Source organism: Melospiza melodia, chromosome 3 (genome assembly GCF_035770615.1).
Source record: "Melospiza melodia melodia isolate bMelMel2 chromosome 3, bMelMel2.pri, whole genome shotgun sequence".
NCBI classification, from domain to species: domain Eukaryota; kingdom Metazoa; phylum Chordata; class Aves; order Passeriformes; family Passerellidae; genus Melospiza; species Melospiza melodia.
Genome location: NC_086196.1, coordinates 54,252,517 through 54,273,894, shown reverse-complemented (window position 1 = coordinate 54,273,894; position 21,378 = coordinate 54,252,517). Strand labels below are relative to the sequence as shown.

The following is a 21,378-nucleotide window of genomic DNA, read 5'->3' as shown; positions in this document are numbered from 1 at the left end:
TAGTTCTACAAATGCTGTAAATGCCTACTATTTTGTAAACAAAATTAGAATAATACATGAACTGGAGGTTGTTTTCTTGAAAGAGTTTTAAATGTCAAATCTTTTATAGAGTGCTGCTTAACTGAGACTTAGTATAAAAGCAGTGTAACGAAAGAGGGAAAACACTTTCATGAGCTCCATCCAGTACATAAAATTCACTATTATGCTTTCTGCACATTTGGATAGTCCTACAATGCATGAGGGGTTGAAATTACTTTTGAACACAATGTTTTGAAATAAAGTGTTTTTCAGGTGAGGATGTATTTCCATATATGCTATAAAAATACAAGGAAAATTGGTTGACTTAGAAATAATAAACCAGTTCACTGAATCAGTCCATCTTGATGACACAAATGCTATCCAGCAATGAGGTTGATATATGAAAATTTCTTTATCCAGAAAAGTATTCAGGTTCATGCATAAACATAAGCATTTCAATATGAACCAACCAGGTTAAGCATGGACTAATTATGCATGTTCCTGTGCAGCAGAGCAATATTCCTTTCATTGGTGATGGACCTAATATAATAAACAGAAACGACAGAATTTTATGAAAGGAGAGAAACAAAGGAGTGAGCTGCAGGTTACCTGCAATAAGAGAAATTAGTAAAAGATGTGTGAGTTGGAAGTTACCCTGGAATGAAATACAGTGGGTACAGAATGGGTTAAAAACTCTCTTTTAGAATTTCTTGCTCGTATTTATTGTGGAAGACATCAAACTAAGGAGAAGAGCTTTGGCCCTTTAGAGGAAGTGTTCAATTATAGGCAAAATGTGACTGTTCTGTCCTGGGATTTTGATGATTCTGTGATGGGAAAAGGATTTAATGTAACAACCCCATAAATCCTGATGAAGTCAGGAGCAGACACGGAGGCCATGAGCAAAGCAATACACTTTGTTTTTTAATTGAAAAATATTTGCCATTTTTCTTGATAAAGAAAATATTCTAAATGCTGACAGGATGTTGCATATTTAGCAGGACACAGTATTTCCTTTGTAAGAAAATGCAATGTCAAGAAATTGATTCTTCAAATAATTCCTCTTGGCTATATTTTTTACTATGAAAATTCTACTTATCAAGTAAAGTAAATATATGATTTGTAAATACTTCTGCCTTGATGTATTCTCTGCCAAAAATGACTTCTAAAATTTTAGAAAAATAAAAACTAATTTCTCAAGTGGACTTCCATAGCACCTAAAAATGCACAGTAAATGCAGAGTCACCCGATGTAAATTCAGGACATTGTTAATGATAGTCTATGGAAACTAGTCTATAAATTCTTGATTAAGGAAAAACCTAGAGTAAAAGACACAAATTGCATGTGGGAAGAATGTATTCTAGTAGAATAATAACTCCCTGTGGACTGGCATGCACACTGAACAAAATTACTTATTTTAATTCTGACATATATTAGACATTCAGTTCTCTTGCTAGTAACTAGTTATGGCCAAAGTATGCAATTCATTATTCATACCATCATAAGAGAAAACCATCACGTCCACTGCAAGGATGCTATGGAATTTCAGACTTGAAATGTGCCCTAGCTTTTAATAACTGCTGACTAGATTTAGCTTGATTCATTAGTGGCCTCAAAACTCCCTATATTCAGATAGTATGCCACATAGAAATATGGCTGCTTGCACTTTACTGATCATCTTTCTACTGAGAATACTAAGATGATGGCTGTTTTAAAGCATAAAAAAGTTTGAAGCCTTTGTAGAAATACCCGAACACTGCATATGAAATTTAAAATAACCCCACCCCACTGCATTAATAACATTTTTACATTGCCTTGGTTTGGTATTTTGAGATGGTGGGGTGTCGATTTTTTTAAAAATACATTTTCAAGCATATCAGACCTGCACAAAAAATCAAAAAATTCACACTCCATACCCCAGAGGCTAGAATTACTTCCTTCTCAAATAAATAATTAGGCAGATTTACAAAATGCACATTATTTTCCCAAGTGAATGGAAGGGCTCCAAGCGATTAAATACATAATTAGGTTGTTTTTCTAAAATGCTTATTATTTACCTGAGAGTCTCATTGCAGACTCCTGGTAAATACTGTCTCCCTGCTAGCAGTTATTACCCAAAACACCTCCTTAATTTCCAGCCTTCCTCCAGCAGTGATATCAACAGCGGATGTTACTCAAGGACATGGATCATGAAAAGCAAAATCTGGCTTTGCCAGGAAGCCCATTTAACTGACAAGCTGCGCTTCCTTCATACCTGGCATTGTACTCTTTCATTTTCCACACACAGTAGAAGACAAACAAAAGCACATTTTAGTAGTTTAGTTCATGTTTTAGCTGGCCAGAAATTCTGCTGAAGGCTGTGCCTATGTGTGCTTATGTGCTTCCAAGGCTACAGACAAAAAAAGAGGGAAAAAAAGCCCCAAGTTCTTACTAGCTGTTTTCTACCTGGTAAGGATAACGAAGGGAGCGTGGTTTTATTAACCAAGCCTTTGAGCGTCACCCTCCATTTGACACAAGGTCCTCTTTCCCAAGCAGCTGTCTTGGGCCAGGTTATCAGAGCCCACCAGCCTTCACATCCATCTACTCCCATTGCCTCTCTCCAGGGGACACATAAGCCACAGTGCCAGGCATTCAACACATGAATGTGAATATTCCTGCTAGCTAGGCGGGAAAAAAAAGGTCAGGGAATAAGACCTAGCTGGTTCTCCTATGCAGCTGAGGGACAATACCAAACTCTCTTTTTCTAGTGATCACAGACAAAAAACTGACCCTCAGAAGTGACCCCTTTTCATTACTCCACCTCCAGAGTCAGTTTTCCTTATGCTTTCATCTGCCCAGAGGCCTCACTGCTTTGTGGTCCTTACAGAAGAGATCAAGAGTGACTGGAATCTCAATCAGAACAAAAGAGGGCAGGAGATGGAAGGCATGACAAGGTGATGGAGAGAAAAGAAAGACAAAATGAGAATGAAGAGCAAGAGAAAAATGTGGAAAAGAATCCGAGGGCGTGCTAGCAATATTTAGGGATCAGCAAATAAGGCAACAGAGATGGCCAGACAACAATGGGAATGGCAGTGAAGGACAGAATAGTAAATATATTCTACTTCCCAGAAACCAAGAAATAAATAAATCATGAAAAGAAATAATGTAGAATCAAGAGAGGCATATTCTTAGGCAAAACTAAAGAAAGGGAACAAACAGAGGAAAAAATCAGAATAACTAAGCAGGAGAATTTTAATGGGCAGACCTTTGTAATTCCCAGTTGTGTCATTTGTCTGGTTTTAACACCTTCAGCTAAGCTATTTATGTTTTACACATAGCTATACACATATGTTTTATACAGATATATATGAATTCACAATCACAACCAAATATCTTAAATGGAGGTGAGGACTTCTTCAGATTTCCAGTTTGGTATTAATACAGTAAAACTCTGTCATGGATATTTTGGTTATTTCTATAAAAGCCTAACAGTAAAAGCATTCCCGAAGCGCTGGTATCTCCTGCAGAGTTAGCCACAAAGCTGAAGGTGGAGTAGCTGAGGTGTGCACCAAGTGGCAAGAGCTGCACACTTTGCCAGGCCATTGCTTTTATAACAGTACCTCATTTTTTATGAGGTTTAAAAAGAGACATCTAGGGCAAAGGGTAACAGAGAAGAGAAGAAAACAGGTACTGACTGACAGGCAGGTAGTGTGCTCGCAGTCACCCACCAGGACGCTGACAGATGGTCTCAGTTCCAAATATGACTGTCTCCTAACATTCTGATCTCTGTGATAAACAAGTAAATTATAGGATGCATCTTCAGTCTAGGCCTGCTCAACTCACTTAAGGCTTAGCATTCCACACATTATGTAATCTTATGAATGTGGTTGTATTACAGCTGATTATTTACTGTTGAAATTTATCCATGAGCATTTGCAGTGAACAAGGTACGCAAAGTTATTAACAGGAAAAGTGTGAATGTTCAAACTTAAATTGCTAGTGAAGGACATGACTAGCAAGGGTCCACCAAGTTCCACTTCCACAGGTGTTTCAGAAATGGGAAAGTCTTGTAAGAATTTCATTCACCCTTATTTAAACAATGTATAAGTATGTATTTCATTGTCATTCTCAAATGTTATCTCATGTCCTTTTATTCTTGCCTTGGCTATGAATCAGACTGAATGGTCTGTCCTTTCGTAGAACGTGTCCCTGATTCTGTCCAGCTGTGCTCAACTGAATCGCCATACTCTGCAAACTCCAGTGTTAGTTTTATTACAGATATGTATTTGTTTATGTTTTTAAAAATGCAGAAAATATAGGGATATTAAATTGTTCTGGCAAATCTTATTGTCCTATTAGTTTCACTGAAATAACGAGACTACATTAGTTTTAAAATGGGAAAATTAAACATAAAAATTTTTAACTAGCCCAAATTTATCAGGCATCAAAGCAAAAAAGCTAACTGCAAGCATGCTAATAATTCATTTGTAAGAGCATATTAAAACTTCCCATTGGATTAAGCAAAATACTTTCTATCCTAAAGAATCTAGAATTATTTCTAAATAAGACTACTCTGTTATCATATGGTGTCAAGTTTCTATAAGCAACGGATAACTATAGTTAATAATTTCCATGCTCATAAGAAGGGAAGGAAACAAGGTTACCAAATGACACTAGGTGACATGATGGCTTTTTTAATGTGAAAAAGGATTCCCCATGGGCCAGAATGAGAATATTGTTATTGCATGCAGACCTTTCATTCACCAACAATTCCATTCACGATTATATTGGACTGTATTTGACTCAGATATACAACCAAAACCTCTTTCCTCAATTACACACCTTTTTTCCTTTCCCCTATTTATTTGTTGTCTTGAAATATATTTCTGGGGAGATAGAATTTATTGAGAAGCAGTTTGAACAATGTTACTTTCTATAACCCTTACTTGAATCTACATTGTGCAATCATTTCACACATCTGCTATATGAAGAACAAATCTGATTTAAGAGTTTTAATAAGACCTTGCATCAATAAATTATATCAGATTGGTGATTAGTAGTATTATTTATATGCAATATTTTTGTATCTTATAATGCTGATGTCTGCTTCACAGGGATTAATTATTTTCATAATTTTGTCTAAGTAGTAATATAGAAAATGTCAAAAAGAAAATTAGATTTTCACTTCCCAGACACAGAAATTTAATTAAAGCCAACTCCTTGTTGAAGGGGAATGTCCTTAGCTGGTTCTGTGATATGGCAGCAGCTCTACATGCTGCCATGTGGGAGACCAAGGCTCAGAAAGTGACTCAGGGAATATTAATCACGAAGCTTTGGAGACTAAACACATGCTGCATGTGCCACAGTTGGTCCCAGCAGGTTATTTATGGAGTGTATAGGTTAGCAGACAGCAATGATTTCTTATAAAGGCTGCTGCTTGCACAGCCCACCTCAGGGATAGCATTATACTGAAAGAAACTCTCTGCTTGCATAAAAACTGATCCATTAGGAAATCTCTAATTATCCAAACATGAAAGGTCAGCTTCCCTCATGCTGCATGAGTGTAAGATAAAGACCTCAACAAATTCTGGCTGTAAAAACCAACATCTTCTTCAGTCTCTTGGACATTTTAGGACTACTGTCCCAAACTACTGTCATGGAAAGATAAATTCTCAGATTTATGAGAGAAACTGGAGGCATTATTTACACATTTTAACTACCCTCACCCTTTAGATCTTTCTTGTTTCATGCCTTGAATAGTCACCAACACTTCTCCTTTATTCCCAGCCTCTTTGGTCTCTCAGTTCCTTCCCTTCATGACTCTTCTTTCCACTGTTCCCTATATTATTATTCCTTCCTTCTATTCATCTCAATTGTTCCCATTTTTCACCCAGACTTCCTCATGAACATTAACTGCCTATGGACTAGAATGGGAGCACTGAGTAAGGCCATTCAGGACTTGGAACACCATCCATGGACAACTCAGTGTAGTCCTGCTTGAAAATGCATCTGCAGCCATGAATTAAAACAAAACTTCCTTTTCCAGAACCTTACCCTTCTTTCTTAAAAAATACATTTTCCTGGAGAAAATAGGCATTAAGGAGGTACAGTCAAAATCATTGTACTTGCCAGAACAGCACCTACGTCAGATGAATTAGAAAACATCCAAGAAGTTCAGTGTAAAGTTGATGACTAATAAAACTGTATGACTTGATTTTACTGTTCATGTATGTGATGATTTTTCTCAATCAGATGGCAACTTAAAAGTGACTTATCAACTAATCATTGTAAGGTAAACAAGTAGGGGCTGAAGTGCTTTCAGTCAGAACAAATATCTTTCATTTCCAAAGACAAAGTCACAGCTTTCACTGACTCCAGCTGAGACAAAAATTCACCTCTGTTTCAGCTGGACATAGAAATGGTGAAAGACAGATAGACCCCTCTGCACACACTCCTGCCGCTGCTCCAGTATGTTTCTTTTATGTTGACCCAGGCCAGCTCATTTCACAGGACAAGAAGTGTGCTTTGGAAGTTCATTTCTAGTTCCTTTTAAAGCCAATTAATTTCCATGCAAGATTTTTTCATTACCTCTTGTCCTTCATTATTGCTAACCAGATTAAGCCTATGTGCACTGTCATCTCTATGCAATTTACAAATGAAATGCATTGCAATAGAAGGACTAGTGAGAGATAAGGGAGAAAAACACCTATGGGTAAGAAATCTCATGCAGGATTTAATTATGGCCACTCGGATTTCTGTAAGTATCCCATTGTATGACTTCACTGTAGTTGTTCCAGAAAAGAATCCAATGCCTGCTTCAAATATACCATGGGATCAAGCTCTGCTTGTTTTGTAGATTTGAAGGCTGTTTAGATAAGAAGTTGGCAATCTGTAGCCACAGAAACAGCACAAAGACTTGAGGGAAAAAACCTCAGATGTCACTGCTTGAACTTCAGTCAACAGTGAAAATGGAAATGAAAGAGCTGCTGTGACTTCTAACTATGTCCTTTGGGCTAGTCTCGTGAGCTTGTGCTAGTAAAGGAACACAAAAAACCACTTGATACACTGTTAGTTCATATTTATTTTATGACCACAGTGAGAGGAGAATGCAGAAGACCATAAAAAACATTTTCAGGAAGCTACTTCAGGAAACTTCTGCAAATTCAATTAATCCTTGAGAATAAAAATTTGGTTTATCCATAGGTTTTTGGTTCCCTTCTCTGTCAAAGTCTGCTTCTGTATGCTCAGATATTTCATACCAACAAGAAATTACAAAAAGTGGACTGCTGCCAAGAATTTACCAGCTCCTAAATATTAAACTTGAAGAGTACTTTGCATTATTTCCTAAATCCGCAAATGTGTGTGTTTTAATCCCTTTTATTTTATTCCTCTAATAATCACTCCCATTTCCCAAATTTTGTGATTTCCTAAGGTATCTCAAATATGTTTAAACAGTGTTATTGGAGAACACAGACTTCAGAAACTGCTGACATACTGAGGCTTCACAACAGGAAACTCTTACTCCTTGTACCTGTTCTTGTAACTGGCTCCCTTTAGGCCCCACCAAACTCTGTATGCTTCTACATTACATTCCTGAGAAGGTTCTGTTCCAGAACACTGACCTTCATTTAAACCCCCTTGCATAGCTGCACTTTCTGAAATTGCTTGGAGCTTTTGTCCATAACAGAAATGACTCAAACGCACTATTTGGGGTGGTCAAATCACAGCTTTCCTCCTCCCTTCTACTTGCAAACTTTGCTTAAGCTGTTCATTCTCCCCTTTTCTACAAGGGTACTAGGATTTTGAAAGATGATTCAGAGATTCATGACTGCATTGACATAGTGTTATTATACAAATAGCATGTAATGTGGATAAAAAATTTAATCTAACCCTAGAAGCTTTCCTTCAGTGGAACATGGTTCTTGATGCACTTTATTATACTTTAAAGCTTTAGTCCTTTTTATTAGCAATTCCATACACAAATTGGGGTAATTCTCTGTATTTATTTATATATCTGTGGTAAAATCAGATTACTTCCAGATAAAATAGTGTTTTATAGTCATCAGGAGAACCGCATCTTTTATCTGGATTCTTCTAAAATACATCATGCATATGATTACTCATAAGAAATAAAGTGATGCAAAGATGCTTTTGCAAAGTGCCTACAGCAGCACAAAACCTTGCCTTTCCTAGGTATCACCAACTTTTCTACTACCAAAGAACTGTGGAAGTCTTATTTTACATTGGGGACCAAGATTCATAATGCTCTAATGCTATTTCAAAAGTGCAACTGTGTTCATAGGAAAAGAATGTGTTTAAAAGAGGTAATACATTGTATATTTGTATACAATTCCTTCTTTGAGGTAATGCTCGAAGATTCTTTGCCCTGCACAGTAACTAAATAACCATAAATGATCTTTCATGCATATGCAAATCAATCCCTCTAAGCACCTTATTAATTATTTCAAAGATACTTGGAGGTCACCACTCATGGAAATTTCTATGCATGAAGCCTCATTAATACAAGACGCCACACAGAGAGATGGGATAGATTTTTGTTGCTATTTAACAAGGGCAGAGAGTATAATCTGTAACATTTACTTTTTTTATTTTAATGACCAATGGAATTCAGCCAGCTCCTCTGCACTTCTGCAAGTGCTTGCTCTGAGCTGCTGCAGTGGGTTTGGGTGGCGGGGCTGCTGCCACACTCCTGTGAACAGCTAATCCTATCAGTGCACTGCTACTGTGCTCAGAGCTCTGCTCCTCCAGGCTGGCTCCTCTCAGCTGGAGCTCTGCTGCCTGGCACTCCATTAGCAGCTGAACACTAAGGGATTAATGTTCTTCTTCCAAAAATCACAGCAATGACACATTTTGTTTTGGAACAAAGTGAAGCTATGGCACTATTGAGGTGATATATCATAGCTCATCTGCTCAGATGATAGATTTCTTTTGAAACCTTCTTATCTCCTGCTTAATTAGGCCGCATAACAGAAATCAAAGCAAAGCAAGGATATAACAACACAAAATACCTGAATGCAATGAAAAAAATTGCATCCTCTGGCACATGTGTGCCAGGAAGCAAGAAATTAAACCTACTTGAGGAGCCCTGTTTATCTGAAATCCCTAGATCCTTTCCAGCTCAAGTTATCATACACTTGTGATGATAACACTGATCTCGTCTGTCACAGTGACCCTTTGCTGTAGCAGCTGCTGTTTATTTTTATTCTGTTGTATGTATGGTGCTTTCACCTCTAGGTTGATCCAATAAAAGATATAAAAAACTTGCTATGTTGGTACATTCCCTTGATAAAAATCGGGAACAGTGAGTCAAATGTTAATGGAAACTGCAGGCTATGTTCATTATGTTATCTCTATTTTTGAAAAACACTAGAATGAACAGAACTAATTGGAAGTGCCAACTATTTAACTATGCTTAATTACAAAATCAAACCCTCCTGTAGAATTTGAGGGCAGTGTGTGCACGTATGCCTTGAGGAAATGTGCCAGTTTTTAAGTAAATCTATTCTTACATGAAAATGATCAAATAACATTTAAAAATCCAAACCTCAAACATCAAGACATCACAAACACTATTTCAGCATTAGTCTGTGGTGTTTAAAATACATGTTTAAATGCAGACTTTTTTGAGCTGTCTGTGCAGCCTGGTCAGCTACCATAACATAAATCTCATCAGAGTGAATATGACTTTGTTTTGTATTCCTTTTAGAAGAGGGCTCAAACAAACCTCTATCTTTTCAATAAAGCTCAGACCTAATGTTTATTTTTTTACTTTGAGTCATTCTCTATTAGATATAACATGTATTAAACCCACACTGCCAGAATAAGAAAGGTCTTGGCATGTCCTATGGTGTTCATTTCTGTCAAGGAGAATTCATTTGAGGCTTGAGGTAATTACAAAAAGCTGTGTCAAATAGTGCCTTATCATACCCATCTGTAAACACAAACTGCAAATTGTAGTTGCAAAATGAAAATTGTGAACTGTAGACTGCAAAAATGACATCTTATGCTATTCAGTAGAAATACCATGATAAGTGGAAGAGAAAATCATGTGACACTGCTCTGAAAGTTTCTTAAGTGAATTCATTGATGAGAGCTGCTGCATCCATAGCTGTGAAGAAGGCTAAAACCCCTTGGGTCTGAACAGCAGGAAGAGGTTGGCAATGCAGGCATGCCTCCTTCTCACAGGTGCGATGAAACAGTCTCATGACTTTCTCAAAGAATAAAAAATAATCATTAGTTCCTAACTCAAGTATAACTTAATACTAGAGACAACCAAATGACCTATATATCAGAAAGTTAGGTTCAGATAGCTGCAGAAATGAACCGTGAAGTTACAAGAGCTCTGTTTAGATTCTTCATTCTGCAAAATACCCCAAAAGAGAATAGTTACAAGTGCATATTTTTAAATGCAAAACTGCTAACATAACAGAGACAACTGACAGAGGTAGCAATCAATGAGAGAGAAAAAGTATTGCAATTATATTACTATTGCTACTGCTGTTAGAACTGCTTTAAGGTTTAGTATTTTAAAAACAACTTTCCAGTTTGGGGAGTTCTGAAACTTTGAGATTAGCAATATTTTAGTCTTGCCATATATAACTATTATAACACTTAGAGTACAACACAGCTGAGGCTAGACTGGCAGCAATGGCTTCTTTCCCATTTCCTCAGCTGAACTCTATCTCACTTGAACAAGAGAAGTACACCATCCTTTGTGCATCCTCTACAGCATGCCTTTCTTAAGCCAAACCCATGCCTTCCTCTCCACTCCAAGGCTGAAATTGCAACCCTGAGCATCCCAGCATCACCTTTTTGTATTCTCCTCATCCCTACCCTGCTTCCACTGTTCAATTCCCATAATGTTCAACTTGAGCAAACAGAAAAGAGAAAAAGACTGCCTGGCAACTGCCAGTCGGGGGTAAAAACTTCTGAAAACATTTTAGTCTCCTCTCAGAGAAAAAGAACTTCTGAACTGAGCAACTGGAGTTGAAAATATATGGAAAAATCCTAATACAAGTTTAGTGCAGCATGACTAGCAATGGGTTTACAGAGAGAAGAGGCAGAAGGGTCATTAGTTTGACATATCAGCCTGAACTTTAGGAAGCTCTCTGGCACCAGCCACAGCAGCAAGGAGGCCCACAAGCAAGGAGAAAGATGAGCTGCCTGCTGCACCACTGGCATAACTGATTAACCTATGGAGCTAACAGAAGAAAATGGAAGAAATCAATAAAACAGGGGAAAAAAGGAAGGATTCTACTCAAGCAGCTTATTAATTTGTGTGGGAGTAGCAAATGGATTGACTTCTGGAGAAGCAAGGAAGGAGGCTAAGAGTACAGATTGACCACACAGCACTATGCTAATGTAAAGGTCAAGGAAAGAACACTAGGTATAAAGTTCCTGTTCAGTTTCTCATGACAAGTTTTCCTACAAAACATTAAAAATTATTTTGTGTAGGATGACATCAGTGTGGAAATGCAGTAGCTGTTTAGGGGGAAGTAAAATAAGACCTGGCAACACAGCACATAAATGGCAGTTCTAGTGAAATGTAAGGAACCATTGCTTGCTTGTTCTTGAAGCAATTAAAAATAAATAATTTATATATTTCTTATTAATGTACTTTCAATATTGTCAAGGCATGTGTCAGATTCAATAGATGCCACTCCACTAAGAACTTTTGTCAATTTTTCTCCCATCTAGTGCGGTTTTAAACTTATTTAACAGCCATTCAGGTAACCAGGCAAACCTATCTTCTATGCAGCTTCTAATATGGTGTAAAATTATTCTCATACCATGATACAGCACTTGAGACAAACATATATGCTCCCATTTTAATTTAACACCAAGAAAAAAGAATTCTCTGTATAGAATATACTTCTATACTTCTTCATAGCAAAATTTTTGACAATTTTGCAGTCCACATGCCAGTGTAATTGAATCAATTCTCAAAACAAATCTTCTATATTATATTTAACTCTTTGTTCAGTTAAGTCAAGCCTTGTTTCCTACTCAAGTAAAACACGTAACTACATTTCATTCAGAGGTGATAATTAGCAATAATAACTTCACCAAAAGGAAGAGTATTTAAAATTCCTGTTGCAGTCCATTTTCATTAGTGCTTGTAGACAGACCAAGAAAGTTAATAATTTACCTAATTTGAAATTGAAAATGTGGAGGTCAAGGTGTTTTGTTGTTTTTTTTTTTAAACTGAAGTGTAATGCTATCATCTGCTTGCACTTCATTATTATAAAACACTAATGTGAAGAAAGTAAACATTTGATTTTAAAAGAAATGCCCTTTAGAATCCAGTTAATTCTCCAGTTCACATGCTTAGCAAAATCCACTTCAATATTCAAATATTTTCTCCAACAAATTAAACAACTCCTATGAACACAGTATAATTCCACTGATTTACACAAAACTAATAGGTGTTAAAAAAAATATTATCCTGAAATCAAAATTACATTAAAAACAAATTATAAACACATCACCAGAAACATACCTACACAGGGGAGGGAATAGCCAATCTCTGGGTCATGGGTGAACTGGCGGTCATTCAGCATGGTCACACAGTACAGATGGAAGCAGTCCAGGCAAATGACATGGCGATGCACACATTGGAACACAAGCACAGGACTCCTGTCAAAGACAGAGCAGTGAGAGTGATGAACAAGGACTGGATTGAACTCCAAAGAAAGCTTCATTTCAAACTTCTAATTTAATATAGTAATTTTCAATTCACAGCAAACAGGATTATTACATGTGTAAAAACAGATTTTACCCTGGCATATTGCAGCACTTTTCAAAAGATGGTTTCTAAAAGGAATCAGATATAAGGAAATGGAAGTAAAGTTTTACTGAAAGCTGAAACTTTACTGAAAACTGAAACCTAAACCAAGAAAAGGCCTTTAGAACAGATATCCTTTGTATGAGGTGAAGAAAGATCATATATGGTAAAATATCAATGGTGAGAGGTAAGATAAAATAGGTATGTGACCATCTAGGAAAGCTAAAGATTTTGTGAAAACCACGGTGTGCCTTCAGCCTCTCAAGGCAGCCATTTGAACTCTGCAACCAATGCATTCTCTTAGTACTAATGAGTAAAGTAATTCAGCTTGTGGTGAGAGGTGTGTGATTCAATTTGGGAGTGAAACACCTAAACTTAAGTGCTGGGCATAAATATGGTAAGTGAGAAATTCCATGTGGTGAGAAATCCCTGCTACAGTCAATACACTAAGTGGAGGCTGGAGCTGATCAGCCTCAGGTACCTGCAGTAAGGTGAGCTGAGTCATCAGTTTGTCTCCATTGCCTGTATGGGCTCAGCCTCCATGGACCATTCCGGGAGTGCAGGCACCCATCACACATGCAGAGACTGAATAAAGCTACCCAAGCCTGACAGAATGCTGCTTGTGGAGGTGCAGAGAGGAAACGCTTGAAATAAGTGAGGACAAAGAGTTTTACTCCTGAGCTGGTCTGCACTCAGAGAATATCCAGGGACAGTCACAGCAAGGAAAGCCAGAGAGCCAGTGGTTTCCAAAAGCCCGTCCAGGACCAGCACACTGAAGGTGAATGAAAAATTGAGTAACACAGAAAATATTACACACACGTGAAATGTGCCTTCACTGCAGGAACATACTGATCAAACCTAATGGTGTTGCTCTAATATAGGGTAACTTCTGCTAACTCCTGATGGATATAACACACCTGTCTGTTCCAAAGTAAAGTGTGCTATACATTGTTTCTTATCTTTCAGAGCTATTACCAACCTCAAGTCTCAACATGGCAAATAATAAAGAGAGATGTGTTAAATTGAACACAACAGTGAGATTCCCATCCAAATCTTGAATTACTTTACTCCCTTAATTTGCTTGTGAGTGAACACAGGAAGAAGTTCACCCCAAATTTCAATGTTTTAGTTACTAGTAAGAAGTATAATTATTTTTAAAAATAAAAGTAGGAATTCTCACACATTTATGGTACTCCAGGAGACAGGTATTGAAATACAAAATGAAATACAGAAGGACTTGTGATAAAATCATGAGGGTTAGAAATACTGCTACATTTTCTCTAAAACCTGAGATGATGCTTTGAAAATCCCCTGAAACAGTAAAACACAAAGACTTCAGTGTAGGAATACAGCTTCAAAATGTAATCAGTAATTTCACATACTGTATACAAGCATTTAATCTTCCATGAAAATATGTTTAAGTATTGTACATACTATAGAATTCATGGCAATGTGTTAGTACCTCCAAAAATATAATCTCTGTGTTTTAAGGATTTTCTTGAATAAAGCAGCTTAAAACTGAATTAAATAAAACCTCCCCACATTACTAATCCTTATTAGTTGCCCACTTGCTGTTCTGAATGTACCAAATAATAATTTAAAAAAAACAGCTGTAAGGCAAAATGAGTTTAGCTCTGGACAGTCCCTAAGTCATTATGGAGAAGTAGAGAAGCAGTTGCCTTGTCCTACAGTGCAAAAGTCCCTGTGGTCACCAGTAACCTCCAGAAAAACTAGAAACACTTTAGAAAAAAACCTTACATTTCTTCATAAATTGCGTATTTAATAAAATTTGCCCATAGTTTTAATGGATATCTCACTTTAAGGGTTAATTGCTCTTTTTTATTACTTCAGTGTCTAAGTATCTTTTCTAGTTTCATGGGAAGCTCCCTGTTTCAAAATTCACACCTCTCTGACCTTCACTTCAAAGACAAAATACATGTGTGTGGTGAGATGCATAAGAGAAGGCTGTCAAAAGTGGAGTATCTTAAAGCCAGGCCAGAAATGAAAATAGTGATATTAATATAATATTTCTACCTAAACTTGTATGAAATCAATACTAACACTTCATTATGCAAATGAGCTATTATGCTCAGTTTCTGCCATAAATTATTTTGTGATAATTGATTTTGCTTCTTAATGTATCACAACTGTCTAAAATTAAAACTAAAGTCTCCAGAAGGGGCATAGCCACACATGTACATATTTAAACTTCATCTTTATTTATCTTAAATTTATCTTAAATAAATAAACCGCATCTTTATTTTATCTTAAAAATGCTATCTTTTAACACCATCAGATTCCAAGCAATGTGTATAAGAGAGATATAAATCTGGGTTCTGACTGTGTCAGAAAGAACAAGCTTAGCTCTCACACTGCCTGCTAATTTTTCAGCCCAGGCTATCTGTGTCATAAGGCTTTAAGAAATTCCATTTTTATGCAAGACAGATTGATCCAAATTCATTTGGCATTGGAGCAATTGCTGCAGTCCAACCTTTGCAGATTTTGTATCAAAAGAATGCTATTCTAGTTTAAAAGGGGCATAAAAGTCTTGTCCCTGAGATGAGTAAAGATGAAGATGTAGAGATTACAATCACAATGCCCAGGTGAAGTTAGTGAATACTCATTTAGGATACACCAAGAGTTATTGATAGAAGCCTTGCTTGTAGAAAATGCAATTTATTTTAGAAAGGAGTATTATGAAAATAAAAAAAAATTGCCACAGTGTAACAAGGTCCCTTCCTCAATCTAACACAACAGGCTAGTAATGTAAATCTGACATATATTTTAGAAAGTGTTTCATAGGTTCCATTTACATAATGTGTTTGGCTGAATTAGAGGCTTCATGAGAATAATATATAAGAAAAATGTTTCTCACAGCAAGGGATAAATTGGTCCTTTTTGTTCACCAATTAGGAATGTAACCACTTTTAAAAATTGAAAATCCAACATTACAATGCATCACTGGAAATTTCCGTAATAAGTAACTCACTCCTGTGCTTGGATTCCTTTTCATTAGAATTTTATCAGTGTGCATTGACTTAAATGAAAAAGAAAGGGGACCTTAAATCTTTCTGCTTCGTGTTAGTACTGTTGGATAACTGTGGCCCAACAACAGCAGGGGTGGAAGTGATTTCTGGTCCACAAACCCTTTCCTCCTTCCCTACAGAGCAGCAAGGTGCAGATAATTCTCAGACAGACTACCACAGGATACTGGCTAAAGAAAAATACAAATATTTGACCTTGTTTAGATAAGAAGCATCCTGAGAAATTGAATGTTCTAGTACATCCTAAAAATCTCATGATGGCTATTATTGTATAGAGATTGAGTCCAATGGCTGTGAGGGGCTGCTTAGCATAAGGAATTATTTGTAGAAATAACAGTGGATCAGTTGATATATCTTGCAATGCCTGCTGGAAAATATATAGGGCAATTTCTCTCTTGCTTGGTCATTACTCTTAATGTTTTGAAAAAAGCTGGACTGAATAAAGGTTAAACAGCACACCACATATATGAGACCATTATTTTTTAGAAAATGTCAGTAGCCACAGTCTGAAGCACTTTTGGGCAAGGAATACATCTAAGGCTGTAGAAATATGTGAAAATCATGTTGGACAAATCTGTGAAACTGCCTTGAGGTCATTTCTAGGTGACAGTTGAATTTCTCTCACCTCAATCTCAAAATCTTAACCAAATAACAACAAAAAACCTTAGCAAATATCTATAAGGCTGCCTTGATGGGATTACAGTCAGCAAAGCTAAAATAGCCATGTGGAGTTCCTTTCCCTGCAGTAAATATGAATGCACACAGCTATATCAGAGTCTTTAACCTCACCTATGAGTACTATATTTATCATTAAACACATTTTATGTATTTATAGCACATTTTTCCACTTTGTCAATCTTCCTGTACTTCAAAAAGCTTACTATATAAGTACTGTGAAATAATTTCATTTCTGAATGGATCTCCATGTCATTCCAAAGCAGATCTATTTTAGGTTTCAGCACCATTCAAGAAAAGGTGAATCGCTGAAAAAATGTGTAAGGGAAAAGAAAAATATAAACTTTGGTGACATGGACACTACAGGCACTCTCCTGCTTCATAAAAAAATCAAAAGAAAAACAGAAATAACATCGTTGAGCAGCAGTCAATCCATTTTGGCTCCATCCCTGTAGCAAAACAAAATTACAATGCCTAAATAAGCCAAATTATTCATCCATCATGTGGCTTCCTGATAGAACAGCATGTAGGAGAATATAGTCTTCTAATTCCTACAAAGCTGGTGACACTTCTGGCCTTCCTGTCTATCACACACACTCTTATGCAAAACTATTGAAAGACTTGCTGTTTATGACACTTTAAGTGCATGGTTTTCTTACCATGAAGATACTTCTGGGAACTTTCTGATTGAATATGTTATTAAAATATATTAGAATGATGCTAATATTTCTACAAAATATAAATGTAGAAAGTAAAGAAAAATTGCCACAGTCATTTAGAATATAGGTTTAGAATTTATATAGTTTGGAGGAAAGTAGAGCAGTAAATCCTGCTTTCTAATGAGAAATAGGCTATTATGGATTAGTAAAAACAGTGACCTATCAATTACAGGCAACTTGCGAGTAACAATCCAGGTCCCAAATATTTAGACAAGGGTAGGCATTTGAAATGAGTATAAAGAGCTTACCTGAGAAAAGAAAAATTACTAAGAAAAGTACTAAGAGAGTAATATCAGATATAACTTTGCAGTCAGGAATCCATCCTTCATGGACTTTTATGAACAAAAAAATTATACCCCTACATTTCCTTTCCTAAGGGATGAAAATATATCTTTACATAGGGTGTTCTAATTAAAAAACCCAGTACAGATAAATACAGTATTACCAGAAAACGAAAATATTAAATCCCTTAAAACAATAACAACAACACAACCCTGTTTTTTTGTCTTTGATCACTTGCCACACAATGCATCAAAGGTCATGAAATGAAGGTTATGAACACCATGAGACATCACTGTGCAAGCTTAAATTTTCTGGCTGTGCTTCTGTATAAAAATGTATTCTGACCCACAGCTGTTAAAGAAGCACTGGCAAGTGAAATCTGACCTATTTTCTCCTCTGTTACATGTTTTCCTGTAAAATGTGCTTTCATGTTTCTTATTTCTGCTGGAAAGCAGCGCCAAGAGGCTAGAACCCAGAAACAGCCTGACTGTGCTAAACCAGAATATAGGAGGAGAAAACAGGCATGCTTAAAATTAGTGCTCATGATGGCAAGTACTCCTTTCAGCACTGTTCCTGTTAACTGTGCTGTTAAGGGTTTTCTCAGGGTATGGAAATGACACACATTATTGCCTGTAAAATCTCTGCTCTCTCTGGCAGGCAGCAGCATCTGCTGCCTGAGGACATGGGCAAGGGGAGTCTTCGTTACATGCACTGGTACATTCAAATTAGTACCTGGTACTACATGTTTGCTCTGCCTGCTTGCTCAGACATGCCTTGTGTGAGCTCTGTGCTCAGGCACAATAACCACCCTTGCCACTAGTGGCTGAATCTTATGGTATCAAGGAGTAGAAGGTGATCAGGCTGGAGGAGAAACATCCTATAAGCTTTCAGATTCAGTTCACAGTGCTCCTCCATGCAGCAAATAACCAACAAATCAGATGTGCCTTGAAAGGAGACGGGCAGAACCTGCTCCTTTTCCTCCGCCTGAGCTTGTAAAACCTCACTAATGTTCCACTGGAGAGAAAAGGAAAATACCTTGGTAACAGAAGGAAAACACAACAAAAGTGAACAAAGACAGCAGCCCATAAACTACCCTAACCCAAACCCTGGTTTGCTTGCTGGTTACCCTTTGTGGCTTGCTGAGCTCCAGATTGCTGTGAACTGATTCCTCCATACTGACACTTTGTCAATGACTTCCCAAACCTGTGTCACTTTTACTCTCGGCTTTTGCCACCAAAGGGTGGCAAATGCTTCTTTCACCCCTCCCTAGATTTAAGCCAGGTCACAGCACACTTTCCTCTCCTGAGGCAGCACCCAGCCACTAGCAGCACAAGCAAAACTGCTCATCTCTGACAGTCCACAGCAGCCACACACTCCTGATAGCACAAGCAGCCTTCCTTTCACAGACTCATAACCTTCTGACTAGAGACACACAGTAAGAAATCAGTATCATTTGTTTTTCAGGGAAAAAAAACCCATCAAGGTAACAAATGAAGTTGGGAAAATGATGGGATAGCACAGCAAGAGGAAGAACCATTTTCACCTGCACCATTTTCAGCACCAAACAATCCTTCAGTAATTAAGGATGAACAAATGTAAATAGTCAAAATGCTTTCATACCCTAATGGAATTTTATGCTCCTGATTGGTCTCACTGGGCCTAATGAGGTCCTGTTGATTTCTTTCAAGAACTGAAACCTTATATAGTAATCTTATTTTAGTTTTACTCTTGACATTTATGCTAGTAAAATTAATATTGTCAGAAAATGTTCTTATGCCACTGGAATGCAACTGCCTATGCTGTTAAATTGTTAGAATGGGACCTGACATGGCTTTTAGGCTTGCCAAATAGCAAAATCCCTAACAGTTCTTGGGCAAAGTCCAGGGGTTACTGCGTGCTGTCTTCAACAGGCAACAGCAATGCGCATGTGGACACTCAGGTTTAAAAACTAAGAGTCCTGTAATACAGGATTTATGACAACAGAGCTTTAGTTTGGGACTCTTTTCTTATTACATCTTACCAAATATTTTTTTCCTTATTTTCTGTTCCCAGAACCAAGCCTTTTGAGATAGCCTGTAAAAATCAATGTTTCTGTAAACACATTATACACAAGAATGTTTCTAACACAAAAGAGAAGACACAATCGTGAGCTCTTTTTGCCTTCTTGGGGATGCTTAAATCCCTGGAAAAGGTACAGGAGGAAAAGAATATTGGATATTATCTTAAGGGATGCTATCATATTATACTTTTCATTCCCTGGGACTCCAGGAGGGAATAGAACTTTTGGATAAAGCACATCTCCACTGTGTAAATTTCAGTTATTCTCTTCCAGTTAGCTTTGAAAATACACCCTGGTGCATGAACTTTAGGACTGTATTTCTTAACATATGGAAGAAAAAAAAGACTGGAAAACAAAGGAAGGTAGAGAAGCACAGGGAAAGATGGAAGAAGGAACAGAAGGTAGAAGGGATACATTAAGTGCATTTGCTCTTAGAGAATTATCTTTCAGCACCTTAAAATGATGTTTCATGTTTTTTCTCATCTTTCTTTTCAAATTAGGATATTCAATTTATATGTTGATCCAAACAATAACTTGAGGGTGCTTGCCATTAAATGAGTCTTCAGTCTGAGCCAAAGACTTGATTATTATATTTCAAAAAAAATGGCCCTAAAGCTATTGTTATAACAAGACATTTCTTTATAGAAATCCCATCTTTTTAGCTCCTCACTGTCTATAAAATATACAGATAATATTTTATCCTTTCCTCCTCAAGGCAAATGTCTAGATGCATGTATCATAAATGCATAAATGTCTAGATGCAGTTATCTGAGAACACCTTCTACATCAGCACCTCCACTCAAAGGAAAGAACAAGCCTTGGGCTAGCAAGTCTCACAGAAGGCATTCTGACTTGGCAGATTTTAAGTGTTAAAAGCAGTCAATTATCTTTAGTACTAGTAGCGAAAGTGGCTTCATTATGTCATATTCATATTGTGAATTTCTGTTTCTGATTTTATTACTGCCCTGTGTCACAACTGTAGAATTTAAATGCCCAACATGCACTCAAATCTATGCCTAAATTTAATTTCCCTCCTCCTTTTTCTCTACATGCCAACTTCCAACACTTAAAAGAGTAAATGGAATCAACTTTCCAACTAGAAAAAAACTAACACACACCACCCCCATCACACCCTCCCCATCCAAACTAAGTTGTAAACTCAAATTATTATAAAGTTTGGGAAGTATAATGTCTGAATTTGTAACTGGGACAATAAAAATATGCAGAAAATTCTCAAGATGTATAGTTACTGAACTCAATTCAAAAGAAGATTCTGGAAGCTCAAATAATCTCAGGTGCCTGCTTTCTATTTAATCTCCACATCCATTTTCATTGGTTTATACTGCCTGATTGAAGGCTGCCTGGCTGGTCATCATTCAAGGAATGTATTAAGTATGAGGTCTCAGGTAATGTACTGCTCTTTGTACAGGAGTACAAATTCTGCACAAAGGATCTTTGCCTACCTGACCTAATAATCTGTGTAACTCTAAGGAAGACTGACATCAGTCTAAATAGAACTTGGCATTCCCATAGGAATACCAGATCTTGATACCCAAACAATAGTGAAAGTCAAAAACAAATAGACCCATTGGATTTATCCCTCTCCTACACTTACTGAATATTGCAGGAATGAAAGAAAGGGAATTCACAATACTGCTTTATAATATCATCTCTGAAAATCACGTTGAAGCTGTTTGTGATGCTAACACGAACTGACTTATGACAGAAGACACACTGTAGGAAAAAAAACTGTTGTGGCCATTCCCTCTGCTCTTAAGCAGAACAGGCTTTCAGGTAATG

At 37.0% G+C, this 21,378-nt stretch overlaps 1 protein-coding gene across 1 annotated transcript in view; it reads right to left on the bottom strand.

Annotated features, from left to right (window-relative positions):
- PRKN (parkin RBR E3 ubiquitin protein ligase) overlaps nt 1-21,378 on the bottom strand; it is a 678,850-nt gene that overhangs the window by 255,456 nt on the left and 402,016 nt on the right. Inside the window, 1 exon segment of the mRNA XM_063151779.1 lies at nt 12,515-12,651. Coding sequence (XP_063007849.1) covers nt 12,515-12,651 — 137 coding nt within the window.